Raw genomic sequence first — 22,277 nt, forward strand, 5'->3', positions numbered from 1 at the left:
TTTCGAATTAAATTTTATCAAAATCGGACGACTAAATCATAAAGCTGCCATACGAATGATCGGATTATTGGTGGGAAAATAATATGATACAAATAATAGCTTCGGTGTTTTTGATATAATATATAATATAACATTGGGAATATCATTTTTTATATTTTCAAGAATTTCGAATTAAATTTAATAAACATCGGACGACTTTAACATATAGCTGTCAAAAAACGGTCAGAGAAATTATGAAATAACTTGCTTTGTTTAATATCACTGAAGCTAGCAACAATCCTAAAAAATGTCACATGGTGTTACTAACGTTGATTATTTCTTATAACTGCAAGGGTATACATTCTTATCAATTCTGGGCCATATTGATGCCAATTTTACTTCCTATAAAAGGAATTAAATGTTTTATTTTAAAATGAAAATGTTTAATGAAATGCGTAATGTAACTAAAATAACATCTTGTTTCCCTTACGCATTTCTCGGAGAGATTTCGTCGTTAGTTGAAGTCAACATAATGAAATGGAAATGGAGTCATAGGATAATATATTATGTTTATGCAAGTGCCCATTAATCCGTTTATTTTAAACGTTGCATTGCTCTCAAAATTATTTGTTATCATTATATTCAGAAGCGAAACTTCCTTTAAGACCCATGAATAGTTTCGGGTGTCAGTTAGTTATTAGGTGAAAATGGCGTGCAAGTGCGTTGTTTAATTACCAGAGCTACAAACGTGATAGCCAACTGTCCAGCCCACATGGGCAGCCTATAAAGGCCTCCGCCTCGTTGGCTAGTCGTCGTATTCCGTTCCCGCCACCATGAGGCATTGGAGGCAACGCTCTTCCTCCGTTCTGACCATCGTCCTGGCAGTTTTGGGCCTCCTCTTGCCAGATCCTGGGACAGCCATGACGATGGACCAGTTTTTGGCCTCGCTGGATATGATCCGGAATGGTTGTGCGCCGAAGTTTAAGCTTAACATAGAAGATCTCGATCGGCTTCGCGTGGGGGATTTTAATTTTCCGCCGTCGCAGGATCTCATGGTGAGTATGTAAGAGAGGTGTATGTCCGACGTGGGCGATTAGATTTGCAACTGTGATAGCACTTATAAAGTCAACTACTTCCCCTTGTAGTGCTACACAAAGTGTGTGTCCTTAATGGCGGGCACCGTAAATAAGAAGGGAGAGTTCAACGCGGCAAAGGCCCTTGCGCAGCTTCCGCACCTGGTGCCGACGGAAATGATAGAGATGTCCAAGAAATCCGTTGAGGCTTGCAGAGATGCCCGTAAGTATAGGCATCCATCCAAGGCACTAGGACGATTCGTTAACTTGATCCTTGCAGATAAAGCTTTTAAGGAATCGTGCGAGAGGGTCTACCAAACAGCCAAGTGCTTGGCTGAGAACGCCGAAGGGAAGTTTATGTGGCCTTAGGACGAATTTCGGAACACCAAACGAAACAACACACATAAACAATGTATCAGTTGTTCCGAAAAACGTTTAAATTAATATTAACGTATTCGAACAACTATATAAATTAAGTTCGTATTTTACAAACCATTTTGATGTTATAGACGTGAACATCTCAAAGAATTCAGAGCCCTTGTTGATTTCAAACATTGTTACACTTTATTGCTGATATTGTTAACTAAATACAACAGTTTTATATTCGCATTACGCACACTTATACACTTTGTAATTTATGAATACTCAATTGGCTCAGCAACGCATTCAAACTTAGGAGATCTTTGCATTCAAAGGTTACAAAATAAATGCAAAATCTTATACAAAATGGTTGCCTTGCAAATGTGTGTCCAAAGTTCTCTCGTTAGCTATGTATTCATCGTATTCTTTCATAAAATTGGGATTGGTATAGAATAGTGTCTTTTAGATCTCTCAAAAAGGGCCTCACAAAAATATATCCGATTAGAGCGTGTGTTGTGGATTTAGTTGGTGAGATTGATGAGGATTGAGGAAACCTGTGCTGCGTTCAGAGAGTGTTCGTGTAAACAACTAAGCCTCTAGGAATGTCCACATGTATAGTATATAGTAGTACATTGTATATAAAATCAGTACACATCGATGGTTGTATATTGAACCGTTTGTTAGCTGGCCTGGAAATATTCAGTAACTACTACACACGTCTAGATAGGTCGGTGGTACACACCTAGGTATACACAAATAGGTATATAATTTGATATATCGTAGTTATAATTAGGTGGAGATCGCCAGGCCTGTGGTTAAGCTCGGCATTGGTACCGCCTGGGACTGTGTATGCCGTTGATTGTGTTGTGCGTGGGATGGCCTCGATTGTATGAGGGTGTATATCCTATACGAGTTTCCTCCCGTTCTCCTCCTCTAACTAATCTATAAGTTGTTTGTGCTAAGAGTTCTTTGTTACATTTCCGTCTGGGATCACATTTAGGTTTCGAAATCATAAAGTAGAGAGCTAGAGCCTTTCAATCCGCCCTGTTTTCGTTGACCTAAATGCATCATGAAGTCTAACTCATTTGTTTATAGGCAACGCATACGATTTTACGCGTGTTATAATGAGGTATGCTAAACATGTTCAGAACTGTTTAAAGTTTAAGGACTCCGCAAAACGAATCCAAGGATCGGATACAGCTTGTTATCTTAAGGGTTCATTTTGGTCTTCATGGGAAGACTTGGAATTTGATTTGGTGCTTAGACATTTGAGCAAAGAAAATGCTTCTGGGCAGGGCCCCTAAAGTTCTAGGATTACAGAAAACGATTGCCGATGTGAGTTCAGTGTTTGGAGATGGATGGTAATGATTTTGATTATGTTTTCCCACTGCAGGATCAACCATCGCGTAGTATTGCTTTCTTAGTCCATCAGTCGAACGCCGGCTTGCACATCGTCGGCCATGCTAACGCCCTTCTTTTTTTTCCCCTCGCCGGCCGGCTTCTTCTTGGTCAGAACCAGGGTTTCGGGCTCATCCTGGGACTGCTGTCGCTTTCCGTTTCCGCTGGCTCCTTCTCCGCCGCTGTTGCTCCGCAGTTTGAACCGCGTCGTGGCCGCCGCCGCATTGTTGTTGGCACAATTGCATATGGCATCGAAGATCCGGACCACAAATCCTCTGGCCCGGTTCACTACCTTGCCGTTCTTAAAATCTGGTATGGCGAAACCTGAGTGATTAGTGCATGCGAAGCGCGGAAAGTACAAAAATACGAAAATAAAGATCAGTGAGGCAAAATACAAGTTAGGTGCAACAAAAGATGGTCATGCAATCGAGCTGGCAGATCTCTAATGGAATTGAACAATGAAAATGGCGTGCGACTGCGTTTGATAATTGTAGTATAGTGTTAATTAAAATACATTTTCTTGTTAATTAATTGCCACCTTTCAACAACCTCTGGCGCAGCCTATGAAGGTTTCCCCGCCATCGTTTAGTCAGGGGACTTTGCTTCCGCCATCGCTAGCAACGTTATACTGTCATAGGATCTATAGGTCTATTTGCTATTACTGACTTTAAAGTTTTAACTGTCAGGGTCCTCGTATGGATGCAAAAATAAACAGAATCTTTCATTATTTTGAACAAATGAAAAAAGTAAGAATGATTTGGCTTGATTTCCAAGCAAGATTTTCAAGCTGAAGTTAATAAATCAAAAAGCTTGTTCTCGAGAGATTTAAAAAACAAATACTACAAAATGAAGTTATATTGCGGATCCTTAAAATAGAAACGCATCCGGCTTTAAAAAATGTATACTATGTACCTTTTATTCAAATATCAAATATCTTGGTATCCGTACTTGAAGGAAAGGGTAAAGCCAATTTATGTTTATGCCCGTAACAAGACCTACAAATTTGGTTATCGATCCATTTATCTTTAGATCTTAATTTAAGTCGCATCCACACACTTCACCGAACGAACCGTCAATTTTCATCCTTTGTTTCCGATAGAAACCTCTTGCAGAAGGGGCAATTTCAATGTCGGCAAAGCCCTAGGGACTGACAAATACTTAAGTCATCCTTGATAGTATTCATCCTTTGCACACAAGCCCCCTATCTATGCTGCGATTTTCAATGACAAAAGAATGCAAGGATTTGGGCTCAAGGATCCATAATCCCACCATGTGCCAGACGAAGGGTTTGTGAAGTGGCCATAAGCAAAAGCTATAGACTATCCAAAGTAGCCAAAAAGCGATAAGAACTGGGCTAAACTACGTGTACTTACTCTGGCGCTTTTCCTTGCCCTGAAAAAATAGGTACAAGTGTTTCAGTTAGTTGGAAAAGGAAATTAAATGTGTAGTCCACCTGTTGCGATTTCTGGTTTTCAACTGCTCGCCTGTTGGCCTCCGTCTCAGCCCGCAGGACCACGTCGTCAAGGACTTCCCGCAGAGCAGCCATGTTCTGGGGACTCTGCTTAAAAGCCTCAATTCTGGCCTCCAGGGACTCCGTTGCGATTCCATCTTCACTGTCCGGAGACGCGGGCTCGGGATCCGCAAATCTGGCATGCATTTTTCCTGTGTTTTTGTGAGAATTCTAATTTATCCTTTGAAAATTCCGACAGAGCTGATCTGAGCTTTGCCTTTGTCCTGCGATGGGTATCTACAAGGAGGTTTGAGTTCTTTGTGCGTTTGCCGAGGAAAGTCGTGGAATAATCAATAGCCAGCTACTTGGGGGCCCATACCCGCACATGCGTGCTGACTGCGTGGCCAAGCTTTCGACTTTGGGTGGGGGATTGGATTGCACAGAAAAAATTAATCTTAAAATCTTAAATTAAATTTTAAAAAAAATATCAAAAGTATCTCAAGCAAATACTATATGCCATATAAAAAATGCATTACAAAAATGGAATTGTTTTGTAATCTCATTTAATACTATAGCTACATTAACATATTCCTTCGAAAAACACAGGGCTGCCCTTGTGGACAAATTGTTAGGACAGAAACAAATCTTGTGAAAATAAAATTATGAATATATTTTTTTCTCTGTGTGGTGAAATATTTTTGGGGTAGGTTCCCGCTTTCTTTGTTTATTGCATACAAAATGGTTATGTAGACTACGAACTAAGCTGGCTACTCCAGATGCGAGAGATCGTCCAGCTCGGGCGGTGCGCGTACGATCTCCGTCTCAATGATCAGCGAGTTGGCGTCTAGGGTGCTCTGAAAGATTCAACTGTTATACCATCAACTGCTGGCGCTTCGCTACCGGCACTAACACACACATTCTCGCTGCTCCGCTGTGCGGCAGAAAGTAGGCTGCCGCCGTTTCCGCTTCCGCTGGGACTCGAATTTGAGTTCGAGTTGGAGGCATTGGCCCCGTTGGAGGCTGCGGAGAGGACCACACTGTGCGGGGAGCTGCCCCGCCGAACCACCTTTGTCTGACCCTGCTGCGGCGAGTTCTGGGTGACTATCACAAACTTTTGCGGCGGCTGATTGGCCTGAATGGCTCTTATCTGAGGCAGGGCCGACACTCCCACTCCAGGGCTTCTGTAAATGAAAGAATTTATCAGGTTAAAAAGTGAAAATGTGAATGCAGCCTAGCTAAAATGTAGCTAAAATCTAGTCTAACCAGAATAGTTTAAAAAGCAAATACATATGTTGTTCTAAAGATATAAAAAATTAAAATCTTTCAACAAGGGAATAAACACTGAATATGTATAAAAATGGTTCCATACCCCTGTCTTTGTGTGCTGGGTATGGACACTCGCCCGATTGTGGTTGCCGTTTGAGCTGCGCTCGTAATGGGTGCCGTGTTGATAGTGTTCGACGACAGTGTGACAATGCTGGTGGCGGGCGCATTTCTAACTTTGACCACCGCCTGACACAGCGATGGTCCCAAAAAGCCGAAGTCGTTCTTATAGTCCTCCGCCATGTCCGGTGCAGAGCGCATTTGTTTGAGAATCGGGGGACAGCACTTCTGGAGCATGGCGCGAATGTGACCGGCGGCCGTCTTGTCTGTGTTGCTCATGGAGGTACCGATCAGGTGAGGTTCAATACGCTCCGATATGAACTTAAGGCGGGGAATAATAAACACTTTGATGACCTCGCCTCCAAGCTCTGAGAGTCCTGCTATTGAGCCGTACAGCGAGGATAGGTGTGTCTTATCATTCTGCAAGGCTTTACTGAAGATGCTGGAGGGAGAGGAAAAGTAAGTTTAGGTGTTCAGCTTGAAATGATTGAGATTTACCGGGTGACACGGGTTTGCAGATTGTTGGTCAGGGTGTTGAAGTTCTTGCAGATCTGCGCCATCAGGCGGGAGGCAAAATCTCGCAGGGCCCAGTGGTTGTCCAGTTCAGGACGCATGCACAGCTGCTTGGACACAATACACGTCATCACCGAGGGTATCAGTTCGTGTAGCTATGGTAATCGATTATTACAGAAAGCCGAAACAAATTAAATTAAAAAATTTCTTACGTATTTCTCGAGAAACAGTGATGGATTATCGAGCAGCGCTCGCACCATTCGCATTAGGTATATGAGCAGCGCCAAATTATTTTGCACTACATTGACCTTAACACCCTCGGCGATGAAGGTGCACATGCGGGGCAGCATTTCGTGCAGGCCAGGATCGGAGCCCAGTGACTGCAGCGCCTCACCGCGGCGCGGTTCGTCTGACCCCACGCAGGCCTCCGTGATTTCCTTGTAGTACAACTGCTGCTCCACGGACAACTCGTGCGTGGCCAGTTGCTTGACATGGATGGTCTCCACGTTCTTGAGCTTGTGGATCTTGCCGGTGGTTGGTTTGCCAGCAGCATCCTTGTTGAGACCTTGATCGAGTTTGATAACTGGATTAACGGAGTCCAGAAACTGGGAGTCCTTCGAGAGCGGCGGCGGGTTTTCTGGCACAGTGGGTTGGACTCCCTCCACCACAAACCAATGGGAACGCAGGGTTAGGTCCAGGGGAATCTTCACAGAGTTGTTGGAGGTGATCTCATTCAGGTCGATCTCCTTATCCTCAGTGAAATGCAGTTCCCGACCTCCGCCAGACGCGAAGCGGAAGGGTATGAAGTCCTTGGCAACGAAGCCGTACTGCGGCTCCACATTTCGTACCTTGAGGGCCATGTCGATGTCCCGCACTGAGAGCTTCTGCCTCTTCGCGTGGTGCATAAACTTGGCCGCATCCTGAACAATCCTCTTCAGCTTGATGGACACATCCTCCGCCAGCTCCTTGGCGGCGTCATCCGAAAGGGAGCCCACACCGATGCTCTCCGCGATCACTTTCATGGACTCCGCCGAGATACTGGAGCCGTAAAGCATGCTGCTTGAGGCGCTGTTCGATTTCGACGGTTTTCCACTCATTTTCCGAGATTTCACAAATAAACAAATAGTTCTTGCCTCGCCGAGTAGATCGGCCAGTGTTCACACACCCTTGATTGGATGACAGAGCTGCAGATTTCAGTGGAAAGTTAGCTATTTTTTGTGTCATATTATATTGGCTTTTTATGATATTTTTAAAATAAATAAATTATTGTTATTTTGCCATAAATATTAACAAATACAATTAAATTTAAAAAGACATTAATATATGAAATATAGCTAGTTTCAGATAGATTTCTCCACTACTAAACGATAGTTGTCTGACATATGCAACTAGTCACACCAAAAGACGTGATGGAATTTCCATTTTGATTTTAAATTCATTTTAAAGGGATCAAATTTCTCGTTTAAAATTAATTTCGTAGAATAAGGTCATTATAGGCTAAGAAAATAATTTGACTATTATTATATAAAAATATGGCAAGTTCATTTGATAATCAATTATAATTATTTATTTTTTCACTTGTTTCAGAATAGGTAAAATTTGTTGAAATGTCAGTATATCGTATTACGTATTTTTTTAAGCTGCCAGTCAGTTCTCTTGTTCAACGCTGCCGATTTTTTCAAATAATCGATGTATGGTTCAATATCGATGCCATACAATATCGGAAAACTTCGATTCCCGATGCATCGAGGTTTTCCCATCACTAACCAAAACGCAGTGTCTTTTTCTTTATTTATGTTCGTACATTTTTGGTTGCCTGGCTTTTTGTTGTTGCGCCACATTAACAATAACAATTAAAGTGCGCCCACCGCCGCCCGCGTTGTTAAAGTGAAAAATCGGGAGCGCGGATTGATGTGCCACACGCGAAAAGCGTTTCAACGTTGCGTCGTCGTCGGGCGTCGAACAAAGCAGTTTTTGGAAAAGTGAAAACGGCGCCATTTTAGAAGCAGGCAAGCCACGGCCAAGGCGCAAGAAAGTGCAAATGCAATGTGTGGACCAGTAGATAGTCCGTGCGCTAAAAACTCAACTCCCCATTAAAGCCGCGAGTGTAGGTGCTAGCCAAGAAAACAATCAAGCGTAAGTGTGGAGAGGGAAGAGTTTTTTTTTGGACGTCGTCGTCGCGGTTTGACCTACTTTAAATGAGATTAAAAGAGTCACCAGAACGCTGTTGGCTAACAAAAACCAATATCTTGCAGCTCCCGAGCGACTCCAAAATATGAGCAGTGGCCAAAATGAGACGGCAGCAGCAAAGGTTCTGGAAACGCATCGCGCACAAGAGTCCGGCAGTGAAAATGAGGCAAGTCTGTCGAAAGGCACCTGGCGAATTATATATGTAACTTGTGTTGTTCGCCCACAGGAAACCGATTCCATTACGGATCAATCTAGCCAGTCGAAGTCGACCAAGTCAGCCACCCAGTTCAGCGTGCAGCGTTCGGACACCGATGGCCTGCGAATGAGAATCTCGGCCATCCGCCCCCCGTCAGGAGTCCCAGCAACCAAGAAACCCCTGAAGCCCAGGAAAATGTCTACCCAGGACACCGAGTCCGGCTGCTCGGAGGCCAGGAACAGAGCGGCCAGCAAGAAAGTCAAGGTCAAGCGCAAGAAGCTGACCGGCACCAGTGGGAATAGTAAAACGGATAAGTTATCCAAATCTAAGAAGCCACAGATCTCGGTCTTTTCCTCGGATTCGGAGGACGATTTGCCTCTGAAGGTTCACCAGCAGAGAGCTCCGCGACTGCTGCTCACTGCAATCTCCCAGGCGGCCCAGTCCGCCGGCAAACCCCCGCTGGACATTGGAATCTCTTCCAGCGACAACGAGTTGCCCAGCCTCGTGCAGGCGGCCATCAAGCGAGTGGAAAGTGATACGGAGGATACCACTGTGGAGGGCAGCTTCCGCAAGGCGGCAAAGGACAAGAATCTACCCCAGTACCAGTCCACTTTGTTGCAGGACTTCATGGAGAAGACTCAGATGCTGGGACAGAGCGGCAACTCCAAGCTTCCGGAAGAGAAAGCTGTAAAAGCTAACGAGGAGACCCTGGCACTAACTGCTATTCCTCGAAAACGCAGGGGGAGACCCAAAAAAGTGATCTCCACAGTTCCTGCCTCGGGAAACTCCGGACCTGCTATAAATGAATCCGCCGATTCGGGTGTCATTAGCACCACTAGCACTACACAGAGCACGACTCCCTCGCCAAAAATGCAAAGTGAAAACATTGTGCCCACGGGAGCAGTCCCACTCCCATCCAGCAGCAAGCCCAAGATCGACATGGCCTACCTGGATAAGCGAATGTATGCAACCGAGCGGGTGCTTTATCCCCCGCCCAGGAGCAAGCGGCGTCAGAACAATAAGAAGACCGCATCCAGTTCATCTAATAAAGAGGAACTACAATTGGATCCGGTGTGGCGAGAAATCGATGTAAATAAGAAGTTTCGTTTGAGGAGCATGAGTGTGGGAGCAGCTAGTGGAACAGGAGCTGGTACCACCATTTGCAGCAAGGTCCTGGCCGCCAAGAGCGGTTACGTCTCGGATTACGGAAGCGTGAGACACCAAAGGAGCAGCCACAACCACAATTCCGGGTATAAGTCCGATGCCAGCTGCAAGAGTCGATACAGCACCAAGAGCTGTATGAGTCGCAGGAGCAGGGCCAAGAGTTGTGGCTACCGGAGCGATTGCAAGGAATCAGGAAAGTCTGGGCTAAGGATGAGGCGGAAGCGAAGGGCTTCCATGCTTTTAAAGAGCGGTGCAGACGATCCCGTCGAGGACCAGGACATTCTTCAGCTGGCTGGGTTATCCCTGGGCCAGAGCAGCGAGGAAAGCAACGAGTACATTAGCAAGCCGAGTCTCCAAAGTCTGCCCACCACAAGTGCCAGCAAGAAGTACGGCGAGATCAACCGCTATGTGACCACGGGGCAGTATTTCGGACGGGGCGGCAGTTTGGCTGCCACTAACCCGGATAACTTTATCAGTAAAATGATGACTCAGCGGAAAGAGACCCCAGCTCCCAGTAAATCCTCCTGCAAGATTAAGTCCCGTCGCTCCTCCGCAGCCAGTATGTGCAGTAGCTATGTATCTGGGGTGTCCCGAATGCGTCGCAGGCATCGCCGGAAGAGTTTCAGTCACAACAAGTCCTTGAACATTGACTCAAAGCTGCTTACCGAAATTGAAATTATTACTAGCACGTTCCACTCCAGGTGTCGCATACAAGAGGATCGGCTGACCGGGAGCAGCGGCAAGGAGAAGCTGCTGGCCGACGCCAACAAACTGCAGGCCACTTTAGCAGCCCCAAGTCCAGCTCAGCAGTTGGTTCTTAACGGAGGAGGGTCTGCTTCAACGCTTCCCAAGCCCTTGAAACGAGCCTTAAAGAAGCGAAAGCTCAGTGAGCCCCTGGTGGACTTCGCTATGCTATCGGCCAGCGCTAGTGGAACTCCTAATGGCAGTGGGAGCAGCAACGGGAATGCGAAGAGACGGCACAAGAAGTCCCAGAGCAATGACAGTTCCAGTCCCGATGATCACAAGTTGCCCCTAAAGAAGCGACACTACCTGTTGACTCCAGGAGAGCGTCCGCCTGCGGAAGTGGCCTTTGCCAATGGAAAATTGAATGCAGAGGCGTGGGCTGCAGCAGCGGCGACTGCTAAGAGCACTGCGTCTACCAAATCGCAGGCTCAGTTCAATGCTAGGAGCGGAAAATCCGCGCTCACGCCTAAAAAGAGGCACCTCCTAGAGCAACCTAACGCTGTAAGCGGAGCTGCCTCATCAGCCAGCAATTCACCTCTAAGGATTGTTGTAGATAACAACTCCATAAGTGGTGGAAAGTTGCTTGACATTAGTCCCAGTTCTCTGTGCTCTCTCAAACAGCAAAGAAGAGGAGCAGCTAAGCAGAAGGTGGCGGCTGCAAAGGACTTGGTTCATGCTCAATCTCCAGCTGGAAGCTATCCTCCCCCCGGGGTGTTTGAGCCATCAGTAGAATTAGAAATCCAAATACCTCTTGGTAAACTTAACGAATCAGTCATAACAAAAGCAGAAGTCGAATCTCCGCTGCTCTCGGCATTAGATATCAAGGAGGATACTAAAAAGGAGATTGGTCACCGAGTTGTGGAAGCGTTGCTACACAAAACGGGAGGCAATCTCCTCCTGAAGCGCAAGCGAAAGAAGATCAATAGAACTGGATTTCCCACAGTGCGCAGAAAGAAGCGTAAAATTAGCGTGGAACAGCAGCCAACAGCCGTGACGGAAGATCCTGAGCCGGAGATCGATCCTGATGATGAACCTCTGCAATCCTTGAGAGAAACCAGAAGCAGCAGCAGTGCCCAAGTACACGGACCTTCTAACCCTCCAATGGATTGCGAGCGAGTGCCCCAAGCAGGAGAAGCCAGGGAAACCTTTGTGGCCAGGAGCAATCAGAAAGCCCCGCGCCTTTCGGTGGTGGCCCTTGAGCGCCTGCAGCGTCCCCAAACCCCCGCTAGAGGAAGACCCCGAGGTAGGAAACCCAAGAACAAGGAGCAGCCTGAAGTAGCACCTATGCCGCCGCCGAAAACTGAACCGGAGGTTAAGCCGGCCAAGAAACGTGGCCGGCAGCCCAAACAACCTGTGCTAGAAGAGCCACCTCCCACACCTTCTCAACAGAAAAAAACCAAATTGGAACCCAATATAAAACTCCCTGCTGGCATCGATCCCAACACGAATTTTAGCTGCAAGATACGCTTGAAGCGACGAAAGAACCTGGAAAATGGAACCCACCAAAGTAAAAAAGAAAAGCCGGTTCAACCAGCAACATTGGAACCTATTCCTCTAGAAATTCCCGCCAGCCAGGAGGAGATAGATGCCGAAGCGGCGGCTAAGCGGCTAGACAGTATCCCTATCGAACACGATCCCTTGCCCGCCAGTGAGTCCCAGAATCCCGGTCCCCCAGACTACGCCAGCTGCAGTGAATCCAGCGAGGACAAAGCGTCCACCACCTCCTTGCGGAAACTATCCAAAGTAAAGAAGACCTATCTGGTAGCAGGTCTCTTCTCCAATCACTACAAACAATCGTTGATGCCGCCACCAGCGAAGGTAAATAAGAAACCAACTTTGGACGAGCATCAAGTGGTTCCTGGCAGCCTTCTTCCACCTCCGCCGTATTGCGAAAAGTATCTAAGAAGGAGTGAAATCGACTTTGAGCTTCCCTATGATATATGGTGGGCTTACACCAACTCGAAACTACCCACTCGACATATTGTGCCATCATGGAATTATAGAAAGATTCGCACGAATGTATACGCCGAATCAGTGCGTCCGAATCTGGCTGGATTCGACCATCCCACGTGTAACTGTAAGAACCAGGGCGAGAAAGCCTGTTTGGACAACTGCCTGAATCGCATGGTTTATACAGAGTGCTCTCCCAGCAATTGTCCAGCTGGAGAGAAGTGCCGGAATCAAATAATCCAGCGGCATGCAGTTGCACCCGGAGTGGAGCGGTTTATGACCACGGATAAAGGATGGGGAGTAAGAACTAAACTGCCCATTGCCAAGGGTACCTACATTCTAGAGTACGTGGGGGAGGTGGTCACTGAAAAGGAGTTCAAGCAGCGGATGGCCAGCATATACCTGAATGACACTCACCACTATTGCCTGCATTTGGATGGAGGACTGGTTATAGACGGCCAGCGCATGGGCAGCGATTGTAGGTTTGTCAACCACTCCTGCGAACCCAACTGCGAGATGCAGAAATGGAGCGTCAACGGCCTGTCAAGAATGGTTCTTTTCGCTAAAAGAGCCATCGAGCAGGGAGAGGAACTGACCTACGATTACAATTTTTCGCTGTTCAATCCGTCAGAGGGTCAGCCCTGCAGATGCAACATGCCGCAGTGTCGTGGTGTCATCGGGGGTAAGTCGCAGAGGGTTAAACCCCTTGCTGTCGTGGAGGCAAAACCCGCTTTAGAGGGAGCTCCAGGGCGAAACGGTCGCCAACGAAAGCACAAGGCCAAGAAGCACGCTCAACGGCAGGCGGGCAAGGATACTGCTACAGCGGTTGGGGTAGCAAAGCTTCAACCATTGTCCGAAAAGGAAAAGAAACTGGTCAAACAATTTAACACGTTCCTTGTCAGGAACTTCGAAAAGGTTAGTTCCCATATAACACTATTCCGCTTTTAAATATTAAAGTGATTGATTGAAAATTATTTTAATAACTTGTTTATGTTATTTACTGTACACGGTTCTATAATCTTTTATCTCTTCATTCATTAGATACGAAGGTGCAAGGCTAAGCGAGCAGCTGTCCTGGCATCTGCATCCGGTACTGCTTCTTCTCCAGCGCATGGCGTCACCAATGGAGACCTCCCTGGTGGACGACCCTCCACACCATCTTCACCTTCCCTGGCTGCCCAAATCTCTTCACTCTGCTCTCCCCGCAACATGAAAACTCGTGGACTGGCACAGGCAGTACATGATCCCGAACTGGAGAAGATGGCCAAAATGGCTGTCGTTCTAAGGGATATTTGTAGTGCTGTTGAGGGTCTTAAGATGTCTGATCTGTTAACCACGGTGTCCAGCAAGAAGAAGAAAGCTATAAAGAACTCTACGAGTGGTAAAACAGGTGCGTCAGCTGGTACTTCGCGGGTGGAGTTCAGATCGATTCAAACCCAGGTCGAACAGGGACACTACAAATCCCCCCAGGAATACGATGATCACATGCAGCAATTGTTTATGGAGGCCAAGCAGCAGCATGGCGATGACGAGGGCAAAGCCAAGGCGCTTCAGTCCCTAAAGGACTGCTATGAGCAACAGAAGGCTGCCAGCTATGTTCAGCTTGTCGAAATACTTGGCGAGTCTGAGTCATTGCAGAGCTTCAAACCAAAGGAGATGCTTTCGCCAGTGGAGGAAGCACCAAAAGTTGCAGTAAAAAAATCACCAGGAGCAAAGGATAGGGACTCTCCACTTGTGCCATCGAAAACAATGCCTCTACTGCTTCCCGTTGAAGGCTCTCCTGAAGAGGATGTAATCCGCTGCATTTGTGGGTTGTACAAAGATGAGGGATTGATGATTCAGTGCGCCAAGTGCATGGTGTGGCAACACACTGAGTGCACCAAAGCTGACATCGACGCGGACAACTATCAGTGCGAACGATGCGAGCCAAGGGAAGTGGATCGTGAGATTCCCCTGGAGGATTTCACTGAAGAGGGGCACCGCTATTATCTTTCCTTGATGCGTGGCGATCTGCAAGTGCGTCAGGGAGATGCCGTCTATGTGCTGCGTGATATCCCCATCAAGGATGAAGCGGGCCAGGTTTTGCCGACACAGAAGCACACCTACGAAACGATCGGAGCAATTGATTACCAAGAATGCGACATCTTTCGGGTGGAACACTTGTGGAAAAACGAAACGGGAAAGCGCTTCATATTCGGGCACCATTTCCTTCGCCCCCATGAGACTTTCCATGAACCTTCACGTCGTTTTTACCCCAATGAAGTGGTAAGAGTTTCCCTTTATGAGGTCGTACCCATTGAGTTGGTCATTGGACGCTGCTGGGTTTTGGATCGTACCACCTTCTGCAAAGGGCGCCCAATGGAGTGCGACGACGAAGATCATTGCTACATCTGCGAGCTGCGTGTGGACAAGACGGCGAGGTTCTTCTCCAAGGCCAAGGCAAATCATCCGGCCTGTACGAAGAGCTACGCCTTCCGAAAGTTCCCCGAAAAGCTAAAAATATCAAAGAGCTATGCTGTAAGTTTAAATATAAAACGAATTGTAAGTAGAATAATGAAATATTTTTGAATAGCCCCATGATGTGGATCCTTCGTTGCTGAAAACGAGGAAGCATAAGACTGAATTAGAAGTAGGAGCCGGGACAAAGACACTCGGCACGCAGGAACAGCAGCAGCCGAAGACGGTTGGGCGAAAGCCACGTGGAATTAGTTCCGCCCCAGTGGAAGCCACAGCTGTCCATGTCGTGGCATCAATGGCGCCCAACAAACAGGTCCGTATAGGAATAAGCTTTATCAAATACATTTTTAACATTTATATATTTTTTTCCCTTCTTATCAAGATGCTTAAGAAGAGAAGATCGCGTTTAGAGAACGTTTTGATAACTATGAAACTTAAGTGTCTAGATGCACAGACAGCCCAGGAGCAGCCCATTGATTTGTCATACTTGCTGTCTGGTCGCGGAGCCCGGCAGCGGAAGACCCAGCAGTCCAGTAGCAGCTCCACGGCCAGTTCGACCTAAGAGATTTCGCGAGCGAATAGGTTAAGCCGTGTATATAAGCCTAAAGTTTGAGGCATTGATTAATATTTATGCAACTTCAATTAACAACTAGCATGTAGCCATGTAAGATGTAACGGTGATAGTAGTAATTCTAGAGTGTACATTGTTATGAACAAATTTCGCGAAAAGGCCTCCGGACCCGCATATGATGGAACAGATTATGAATTATGGTTGATATAAGGATTTATTTAATTACTAATGTTTAGCCACCACATGAAGCCCCCCATTTAGATGAATTTCTTTTGTTTTTAATTGTTTACCGCATTTCCATATTGTGTTTTACGGAACTATCTCCTTTTCGTCCTTGCCATCGAGGACGTTCGAATTTTGCATTGTTATTTTAAATTATTGTATTATGTTATGGCTGCTTAATTACGTAACACCCAAGTAGGACAACTTATTGCGCTATTAGTTTTTAAATAATTTCAAATTGTTATAAACTGCTAACACAAATTTTAAAAGTGAAATAAAAATATATTTTCAATAAATTACGAAATTTGAATGTGCCGCTCATTTAGCACCAGTGTTGTAGGGTAGTGCCAATGATGCGTTGTTCAGCACTGCTTACATGAGCGTAGTGGGGTGCGGTTGGGGACTAAAGAGACTAATAAGTCTCCAAAATTGTAAAACAGTTGGAATTTGTTAGTTAAGGTGGCAGGGTATAATACCGGTATTACCTAAACTGATTTAATATACAAATTTCTTACTTTCAAACCGGTTTTCTCCCTGAATAAGTAGAAGCCCCCTAGTAACTGCTTTTCACCACACCCCTGAATATTCAAACATCTGTTCAACTTCACCGACCATGTTTTGTAATATTTTAAAGCGCTCCTTTCAAGCGAATATCCGGAATGCGAGTAACCTGAATGTGCTGCGGTTGAGCAGCTCGAATGGACTCCGAAGTGACATCCAGGATGCTCTGGACATAGAGGCCAATCTCTTCGGAAACTCAAATTTGAAGCACGAGCCGGTAAACACGCGGGAAGCTTTACGCAAGAACAGAACCAAATCGTCGGTGCCGAAGAAAACCAAGGAACCCAGTATTCCAGGTGCACCTCGGAAGTTCACGCCTCCCGCACCGCCTGCTCCGCGGGTAGCTCCAAGTCCTGCTCCCGTGATCAAGGACAGTGAGCTGAACCTGGAGTTTGTGCGTCTCACCTTGCAGGATCCCTTGACCAGCACTCTGCTGACCGCAGTGCGTTCCCGCAAGCGACGGGACAAGAATCGACAGATCATCGTCGAGGGCAGGCGGCTCATCCAGGAAGCCCTGCAATGTGGACTAAAAATGGATGCTCTCCTTTTCAGCCAGAAGGACCAGTTGGCTTTGGTAAAGGAGGAAGTGGGCAGGGCACAGCTAGAGACCCGTACCAAGATCTACAAGGTGCCACAGCACGACCTTAAGACGTGGTCCTCGCTAGTAACCCCTCCTGGTCTAATGGGCATTTTTGAGAGGCCTTCAGAGAAGGGCTTAGAGAAAAACCTAGTCGAACAACAGCGCCTGGGCACTCAGCCCTTACCAATAACAGTCGTGTGCGACAACATAAGGGAACCGAATAACTTGGGCAGCATCATAAGGACCTGTGCCGCCTTGCCCTGCAGCCAGGTGGTGGTCACCCATGGCTGCTGCGACCCCTGGGAATCGAAGGCGCTGAGAGGCGGCTGTGGCGGCCAGTTTCGAGTGCCAATCCGGGATGATGTTCCGTGGGAAGAGGTCCCATTGACCATTCCCCCAGGGGCAGCGGACGACTGTCATGTTTTCATTGCGGAGAGCAACCAACAGAAGCGGGAGAACAACCAGACCTTCGATTATGCAGAGATCAAGGACATTGGAGCTCACAATCTGCTCATCATTGGCGGCGAGAGCCATGGAGTCAGTGAGGAAGCTTACAAGTAAGGGGTGATGCACATAAATAATTTATTAGCAACTAATGTTTCATTTTCGGCAGTTTCTTGAACTTGGTTGGCAGCAAGGGAAAGTGCGTATACATACCCCTGGCAGCTGGCATTGATAGTTTGAACGTGGTTGCTGCTCTGACGTTGTTGCTCTTTGAGCTGCGACGAAAACTCAATATTCAGGCGGTGGATAAAAAATAAGTTTTGAGCACAAAGCCTAAGATAAAAGTATTTCGTTGTAAAACAAATAAATTGCTCAATAAAGTGATTTTTACTTTACTCTGTAGTAAGGGCGTAGGCAATTTATGGAAAACATGATTGAGTCCTTCTATAAAGATGATTTTCTTTCTGTTTGTGTCATAGACATAATATAAATTTATTGCTAGGCTGTTTCACAAATAGGGCAATTATTAATTACATTAAATTCAACTATTAGCTTCGATTTCCTTGTAAACCTCCCGCTTATACTCGTCCAGGCCACCTTCGATTGCTCTAACTGTGCGATTGCCACACACCCAGAGTTCCTTGCACACGACCTTAATAAGGCGTTCGTCGTGGGAAACCAAGATGACGCCGCCCTATGAAGGAAAGTTATGAATTCTTCATTGGAAGTTATCAATAAGGTTGCTTTACCTTGAATGCATTAATGGCCCGGCCTAAGGCATCAATTGTTTCAATATCCAAGTGATTTGTCGGTTCATCAAGTACCAGGAAATTGGGTTCCGCTATTAAATAAATACAACAAGTAAATACTAAAAGTTGAAGTACACGAATTGTCTGATGTTTACCCATGCACATTTTCGCTAAGGCAACGCGGGATTTCTGTCCTCCAGATAAACTAGCAATGCTCTGCAGTGCCAGTGGTCCGGACAAACCAAAACTACCTAGCTGCCGCCGATACTCCTCGTCCGGTCGACCGGGAAACAGTTCAGCCAGTACTCCCACACACGTAACATTCATGTTCAGGTGGTCAACGTGGTGCTGGGCGAAATATCCAATTCGAAGACCTCGATGCAGGACAATATTTCCGTAAATAGTGCTCAGCTGGCCGACAATGATCTTCAGCAGCGTCGATTTTCCCGCTCCATTTTCTCCGACAATGCAGATTCGCGAGTCCGACGTGGCAGAGAGATTTACGCCCTTAAAGATGGGCAGCGGATCTTCGGGGTTGTAACGGAACGATACCTCCGAAATGGCCAGGACGGGAGGATTGAGGGGCTCAACATCAGGAAATTTAAGTGTAACCACAGTCTCCTTTTCCACTGGCTTAAGTTCCGGCCTGTTTAAAAAAATTAAAGTCATATTAAAAGACACCAAATGCTGATGATTTATGAAGCCCGTTGCCATCTCAAACTTACAGTTTTTCGAGCATTTTAATTTTGGACTGCACGGATGAGGCACGGTTTGCGTTGTATCGGAAGCGATCGATGAAATCCTGGACATGCGATCTGTGAGCCATCTGCGCCTCGTACTCACGCCTCTGGGACTTCAGTTTTTCCGTCTTGGTTTTCTCAAACTGCTCATAGTTTCCCCTGTAAAATAATTTAATAAATTATATATTTTATTAGAAATTGTTCGGGAACAAGTTACTTGTATGCCTCGAGTTCCTGGGAATGTAGGTGTATAATGTCCGTCGGCACTGTGTCCAGGAAGTTGCGATCATGGGAAACCACGAGGATGGTGGTGGGCCACGTCTGCAGATAGTTCTCCAGCCAGATAATGGCTTTGATGTCCAACATGTTCGTCGGCTCATCGAGCAGCAGCAGATCGGGCTTTGAGAAGAGCGCCCTTGCCAAAGCTAGACGCATGCGCCAGCCGCCTGAGAAGGATTTGGTCGGACGCAGTTGCATGTCCGCGTCAAAACCCAATCCCTTGAGTATCACAGATGCACGGGCCACGGCCTTGTCCGCCTCGATGTTCTGCAGAGCAGCATAAATGTCGCTCAACTCGTTGGACAGCGTCGCATCCTGCACGCCGTTGTTCAGCGCAGCCAGGATCTCCTTCTCCCGGGTCAGTAGCCTCGTTCGCTCCGTATCGCACTCCAGCACGCTTTCCACAGCAGGTGTGTCGTCACCTACCACCTCCTGCTCAACGTGCAGCACCGAGATGTGCGAGGGAATCTGTAGCTGGCGCTCGGCAATCATCCGGAGGAGAGTAGTTTTGCCCAGACCATTGCGGCCGACCAAACCATAACGGCGACCAAAGGAGAGCAACAGATTCGCATTCTGAAGGAGAACTCTGGTGGGAATTAAAAACATTTTATGGTTGGTCAACTGCTCAACTACATTTTCTTACTTTTCGCCAAAGGCCAGGTCAAAGTTTTCGATCTTGATGTCCATGGAGCGGTTGAGGCCCTTCTGGTCCAGCTTGGTGTTCTTCTTGTTGGTCACCTGCGATGCTGTGGCCGTCTGCAGCTTTACCGCCACGGGAATCATCCCATGTTTGTTCACCTCCTGCCGCTTCTCCTGTTTCTGCTGCAGTTTGGCCTCTGCCTTCCCCAGCTTCTTGGAGTCTACTTTCTGTTAGAATAAAAGGGGTTTTAATCGGTGTGTTGGACTTCTACATGTGTTTATGTGTTAACCAGCCTTCGGAAACTGAACCAAACAGAAATTCTGAACTGAAACAGAAATTCTATTTTAGTTGGTTTGCAGTACTTTCGAAACCAGATACATAAGATTTAGATATTCAGCTGTTAAGCAACTGATATGACTTGTTCATTCCTTTTCCCAACTGGGCCGCACTCACATTGGCGCCGTCCTTGTTCACCACCCAGATGCTCTGCATGTCCTTGTCGAGTCGCTCCATGTTCTTGGCCATCTCCTCGATGTTGACCGGCGCATTCAGCACCTTGCGCTCCACGTTGACCCCGTTGTTCTTCATGATGTTGAGGAACTGCTCGCATAGCTCCCGGACGCTCTCCTCCGACCTGTCGCAGTCGACGCTCTGCAGGATGTCGCCCACCGCATCGAAGATGTCATCGCCGCTGTCGAAGTCTTCCTCGCCTGTAAATGTCGGCGCGAGGTTGAGGATTAAATATCAGAGGTTGAGGGGCCAGGAGGCTCTTACTTCCGGTGAGTACGCCCACGACATAGGTGAGCAGCTCGTGGTCGATTTTGGGAAACTCGCGCTGGAGGATACTCGTGTACTCGCTCATTCTGACCTTGATCGCAAAATCGGGCTTTGGACGTGTGGCAGTCGGATATTAATTGACTTTTCCGACTTTTACTCCACCGCAAACGAAAACTAAAGGGGGAGCAGAGGGACCGTCGCTCAATCGGCCCAACAAGTCTTCCCCGCGGTCACACTGCCACGAGACCGTTTCACTTCCGTTTTGTTCCCGAGAACGATTTATGATAAAATTTCATTTTGTAATTGTTTAATTGTAACCATCAACAATTAATTATTTAAAAAAACTTTGATGGCATAATCGATGCTATAGATATTCTTCAACACATGTTTTTTGATGCATTTAATGTTCATCCGTTTCTCGGCTCTAAAAATGAGCAGAAAAAATGTCTTATCAGTAATAGGTCCAAATTATCTCATCGTTTCTGTGACCTTACTGTCATTTCATGGGGAGAGTTTTTATTAAGCGTATACTTTTATATCCACCCTTTTCAAGGACCTGGTTTAAAAATAGTTTCTACCAAGATCAAACACTTATATGGATTTATATATATGTTATTTTGAATACCAAAATCGTTGCTTCTTAGTGGGAGCATTGCACTTTATATGTTTCTTCCTCTATTTCAGCTGTTCTGTTAACAGCGAAGGCCTAGGGTACAGCAGTGTGAAGAGGATTTAAGGGTGACCCTACCAATGTCGCTGCTACCGATATAGTTTCGATGGGTTGACATCTCTGTAATGTAGCGCTCACTGTTAAAAGAATTGCATAAAATTCCGGATTTCTTCGACAGATTGATGTTAAAAGCTTGATTTAAACCACACAAAATGCTAAACAAAACTGCTCTAATTGGTGCCATGGTGCGGAGGACCTTCGGCACCAGCCAGATAATGCGGGAGACGATCAAGAACCACGAGCCCAACAACCTGGAGCGAAAAATGTTGGTCTGGACCGGTAAATACAAGTCGGCGGCCGAAGTTCCCAATTTTGTTAGGTGAGTGCAGATTTCAAGGGGGTGGAATGCAACAGGTCTGTGATATATACATCCCATCCGCAGTCAGGATGTCATGGAGCGCTGCCGCAACAAAATGCGCATCCGACTGGCCAACATAATGATCGCACTCACGGCTGTCGGCTGCGCCATAATGGTATACAGTGGAAAGCAGGCCGCCAAACGAGGGGATTCCGTTACCAAGATGAACCTGGAGTGGCACAAGCAGTTTAAGGACCAGGGCAGCGAAGGAACTGCCCCGGCCGCCAAGTAGAACCCACACCAAAGACGCACCACTCGCCCAGAAATCTTACAATTGGCCTTGTTTTCATTTTAAATTTCGATAAAACAACATTTTGTTTCATTAGATTACTGAATAGATCCTGCGTTCTCTTTAGTTCCTCAAAAGATTTTTGCGAATTCCGCCTGTAAAGCCTTTTCAGATACGAAATTATTGGATGTATTTTGTGCCGTAGTTTTATATGCTTTTGCTTGTTTATTAATTTTTGAATATTTTTTGCCCTAACACCCATAAAATGGCTAATATTACTTGAAATTAAAAACGGTAGCAGGCCGAACCCTTAGTAACGCTTTGGATTAGAAATCACTTTCCTCCTAGCATTCGCACATGGTAGATTGATATTCAGTGATATTTGCAAACTTAAAGTTAGTTGTATTATAAAATTGAATAAATATTTTAGCCCTATAATCGTTAGTATTTCTTGGGAGTACCCATTTTTTGTAACTCACAAAACATTATATCACGATTTCTATGTTTTTAATATATTTAATTTTATGTGGGTCCAAGTGG

At 46.2% G+C, this 22,277-nt stretch overlaps 7 protein-coding genes across 11 annotated transcripts; 4 read left to right on the plus strand and 3 right to left on the minus strand.

Annotated features, from left to right (window-relative positions):
• The first annotated feature begins 563 nt into the window (after positions 1 to 563).
• Positions 564 to 1,676, plus strand: LOC108030914 (general odorant-binding protein lush). The gene is made up of 3 exons (XM_017104104.3): positions 564 to 1,034; positions 1,125 to 1,275; positions 1,333 to 1,676. Exons 1-3 carry the CDS (start codon positions 813 to 815, stop codon positions 1,419 to 1,421), a joined length of 462 nt encoding a protein of 153 aa, XP_016959593.1. The 5' UTR covers positions 564 to 812; the 3' UTR covers positions 1,422 to 1,676.
• An 89-nt stretch (positions 1,677 to 1,765) lies between these two features.
• On the minus strand, positions 1,766 to 4,611 carry LOC108030913 (uncharacterized). Of its 2 annotated transcripts, none has more exons than XM_017104103.3 (3): positions 4,264 to 4,611; positions 4,184 to 4,202; positions 1,766 to 3,119 (listed from the first exon to the last, which is right to left on the minus strand). In XM_017104103.3, exons 1-3 carry the CDS (start codon positions 4,465 to 4,467, stop codon positions 2,833 to 2,835), a joined length of 510 nt encoding a protein of 169 aa, XP_016959592.1. In that variant the 5' UTR covers positions 4,468 to 4,611; the 3' UTR covers positions 1,766 to 2,832. The 2 variants fall into 2 exon arrangements, with proteins under 2 accessions (XP_016959592.1, XP_016959591.1); XM_017104102.3 differs by having other exon boundaries at positions 1,766 to 3,134; positions 4,264 to 4,610.
• A 293-nt stretch (positions 4,612 to 4,904) lies between these two features.
• LOC108030915 (transcription initiation factor TFIID subunit 6) lies at positions 4,905 to 7,337 on the minus strand. Of its 4 annotated transcripts, none has more exons than XM_017104107.3 (5): positions 6,369 to 7,337; positions 6,142 to 6,311; positions 5,630 to 6,085; positions 5,177 to 5,441; positions 4,905 to 5,114 (listed from the first exon to the last, which is right to left on the minus strand). In XM_017104107.3, exons 1-5 carry the CDS (start codon positions 7,251 to 7,253, stop codon positions 5,028 to 5,030), a joined length of 1,863 nt encoding a protein of 620 aa, XP_016959596.2. In that variant the 5' UTR covers positions 7,254 to 7,337; the 3' UTR covers positions 4,905 to 5,027. The 4 variants fall into 4 exon arrangements, with proteins under 4 accessions (XP_016959596.2, XP_016959598.1, XP_016959594.2 ...); XM_017104109.3 differs by having other exon boundaries at positions 4,905 to 5,127; XM_017104105.3 differs by having other exon boundaries at positions 5,171 to 5,441.
• A 562-nt stretch (positions 7,338 to 7,899) lies between these two features.
• Positions 7,900 to 15,954, plus strand: LOC108030834 (histone-lysine N-methyltransferase ash1). The gene is made up of 6 exons (XM_017103958.3): positions 7,900 to 8,292; positions 8,412 to 8,512; positions 8,573 to 13,315; positions 13,442 to 14,917; positions 14,973 to 15,170; positions 15,240 to 15,954. The coding sequence occupies exons 2-6, from the start codon at positions 8,432 to 8,434 to the stop codon at positions 15,417 to 15,419; spliced, it is 6,678 nt and encodes a 2,225-aa protein (XP_016959447.2). The 5' UTR covers positions 7,900 to 8,292; positions 8,412 to 8,431; the 3' UTR covers positions 15,420 to 15,954.
• A 143-nt stretch (positions 15,955 to 16,097) lies between these two features.
• LOC108030895 (rRNA methyltransferase 3, mitochondrial) lies at positions 16,098 to 17,630 on the plus strand. The gene is made up of 2 exons (XM_017104070.3): positions 16,098 to 17,348; positions 17,405 to 17,630. The coding sequence occupies exons 1-2, from the start codon at positions 16,264 to 16,266 to the stop codon at positions 17,550 to 17,552; spliced, it is 1,233 nt and encodes a 410-aa protein (XP_016959559.2). The 5' UTR covers positions 16,098 to 16,263; the 3' UTR covers positions 17,553 to 17,630.
• A 61-nt stretch (positions 17,631 to 17,691) lies between these two features.
• On the minus strand, positions 17,692 to 20,616 carry LOC108030894 (ATP-binding cassette sub-family F member 3). Its single transcript, XM_017104069.3, has 8 exons — positions 20,418 to 20,616; positions 20,097 to 20,353; positions 19,647 to 19,870; positions 18,942 to 19,589; positions 18,710 to 18,883; positions 18,140 to 18,630; positions 17,985 to 18,076; positions 17,692 to 17,929 (listed from the first exon to the last, which is right to left on the minus strand). Exons 1-8 carry the CDS (start codon positions 20,503 to 20,505, stop codon positions 17,777 to 17,779), a joined length of 2,127 nt encoding a protein of 708 aa, XP_016959558.2. The 5' UTR covers positions 20,506 to 20,616; the 3' UTR covers positions 17,692 to 17,776.
• A 599-nt stretch (positions 20,617 to 21,215) lies between these two features.
• Positions 21,216 to 22,175, plus strand: LOC108030741 (UPF0389 protein CG9231). The gene is made up of 2 exons (XM_017103788.3): positions 21,216 to 21,469; positions 21,533 to 22,175. The coding sequence occupies exons 1-2, from the start codon at positions 21,303 to 21,305 to the stop codon at positions 21,738 to 21,740; spliced, it is 375 nt and encodes a 124-aa protein (XP_016959277.2). The 5' UTR covers positions 21,216 to 21,302; the 3' UTR covers positions 21,741 to 22,175.
• Positions 22,176 to 22,277: the final 102 nt, after the last annotated feature.

This window comes from Drosophila biarmipes, chromosome 3L (genome assembly GCF_025231255.1).
Source record: "Drosophila biarmipes strain raj3 chromosome 3L, RU_DBia_V1.1, whole genome shotgun sequence".
Lineage (NCBI taxonomy): Eukaryota > Metazoa > Arthropoda > Insecta > Diptera > Drosophilidae > Drosophila > Drosophila biarmipes.

What these genes read in the sequence shown, in the direction of transcription:
- LOC108030914 (XM_017104104.3), top strand. Translation starts at nt 813, where the DNA reads ATGAGGCATTGGAGGCAACGCTCTTCCTCCGTTCTGACCATCGTCCTG. An exon ending in CGCCGTCGCAGGATCTCATG is followed by an intron (nt 1,035 to 1,124) that starts GTGAGTATGTAA and finishes TTCCCCTTGTAG; the next exon opens with TGCTACACAAAGTGTGTGTC. An exon ending in TGAGGCTTGCAGAGATGCCC is followed by an intron (nt 1,276 to 1,332) that starts GTAAGTATAGGC and finishes TGATCCTTGCAG; the next exon opens with ATAAAGCTTTTAAGGAATCG.
- LOC108030913 (XM_017104102.3), bottom strand. Translation starts at nt 4,467, where the DNA reads ATGCATGCCAGATTTGCGGATCCCGAGCCCGCGTCTCCGGACAGTGAA.
- LOC108030915 (XM_017104105.3), bottom strand. Translation starts at nt 7,253, where the DNA reads ATGAGTGGAAAACCGTCGAAATCGAACAGCGCCTCAAGCAGCATGCTT. An exon ending in CTGCAAACCCGTGTCACCCG is followed by an intron (nt 6,086 to 6,141) that starts GTAAATCTCAAT and finishes CTCTCCCTCCAG; the next exon opens with CATCTTCAGTAAAGCCTTGC. An exon ending in GGAGCAGCGAGAATGTGTGT is followed by an intron (nt 5,115 to 5,170) that starts GTTAGTGCCGGT and finishes TGAATCTTTCAG; the next exon opens with AGCACCCTAGACGCCAACTC.
- LOC108030834 (XM_017103958.3), top strand. Translation starts at nt 8,432, where the DNA reads ATGAGCAGTGGCCAAAATGAGACGGCAGCAGCAAAGGTTCTGGAAACG. An exon ending in AGTCCGGCAGTGAAAATGAG is followed by an intron (nt 8,513 to 8,572) that starts GCAAGTCTGTCG and finishes GTTCGCCCACAG; the next exon opens with GAAACCGATTCCATTACGGA. An exon ending in TTGTCAGGAACTTCGAAAAG is followed by an intron (nt 13,316 to 13,441) that starts GTTAGTTCCCAT and finishes TTCATTCATTAG; the next exon opens with ATACGAAGGTGCAAGGCTAA.
- LOC108030895 (XM_017104070.3), top strand. Translation starts at nt 16,264, where the DNA reads ATGTTTTGTAATATTTTAAAGCGCTCCTTTCAAGCGAATATCCGGAAT. An exon ending in GTCAGTGAGGAAGCTTACAA is followed by an intron (nt 17,349 to 17,404) that starts GTAAGGGGTGAT and finishes CATTTTCGGCAG; the next exon opens with TTTCTTGAACTTGGTTGGCA.
- LOC108030894 (XM_017104069.3), bottom strand. Translation starts at nt 20,505, where the DNA reads ATGAGCGAGTACACGAGTATCCTCCAGCGCGAGTTTCCCAAAATCGAC. An exon ending in CAGGAACTCGAGGCATACAA is followed by an intron (nt 18,884 to 18,941) that starts GTAACTTGTTCC and finishes ATTATTTTACAG; the next exon opens with GGGAAACTATGAGCAGTTTG. An exon ending in CTTAGCGAAAATGTGCATGG is followed by an intron (nt 18,077 to 18,139) that starts GTAAACATCAGA and finishes TTTATTTAATAG; the next exon opens with CGGAACCCAATTTCCTGGTA.
- LOC108030741 (XM_017103788.3), top strand. Translation starts at nt 21,303, where the DNA reads ATGCTAAACAAAACTGCTCTAATTGGTGCCATGGTGCGGAGGACCTTC. An exon ending in GAAGTTCCCAATTTTGTTAG is followed by an intron (nt 21,470 to 21,532) that starts GTGAGTGCAGAT and finishes TCCCATCCGCAG; the next exon opens with TCAGGATGTCATGGAGCGCT.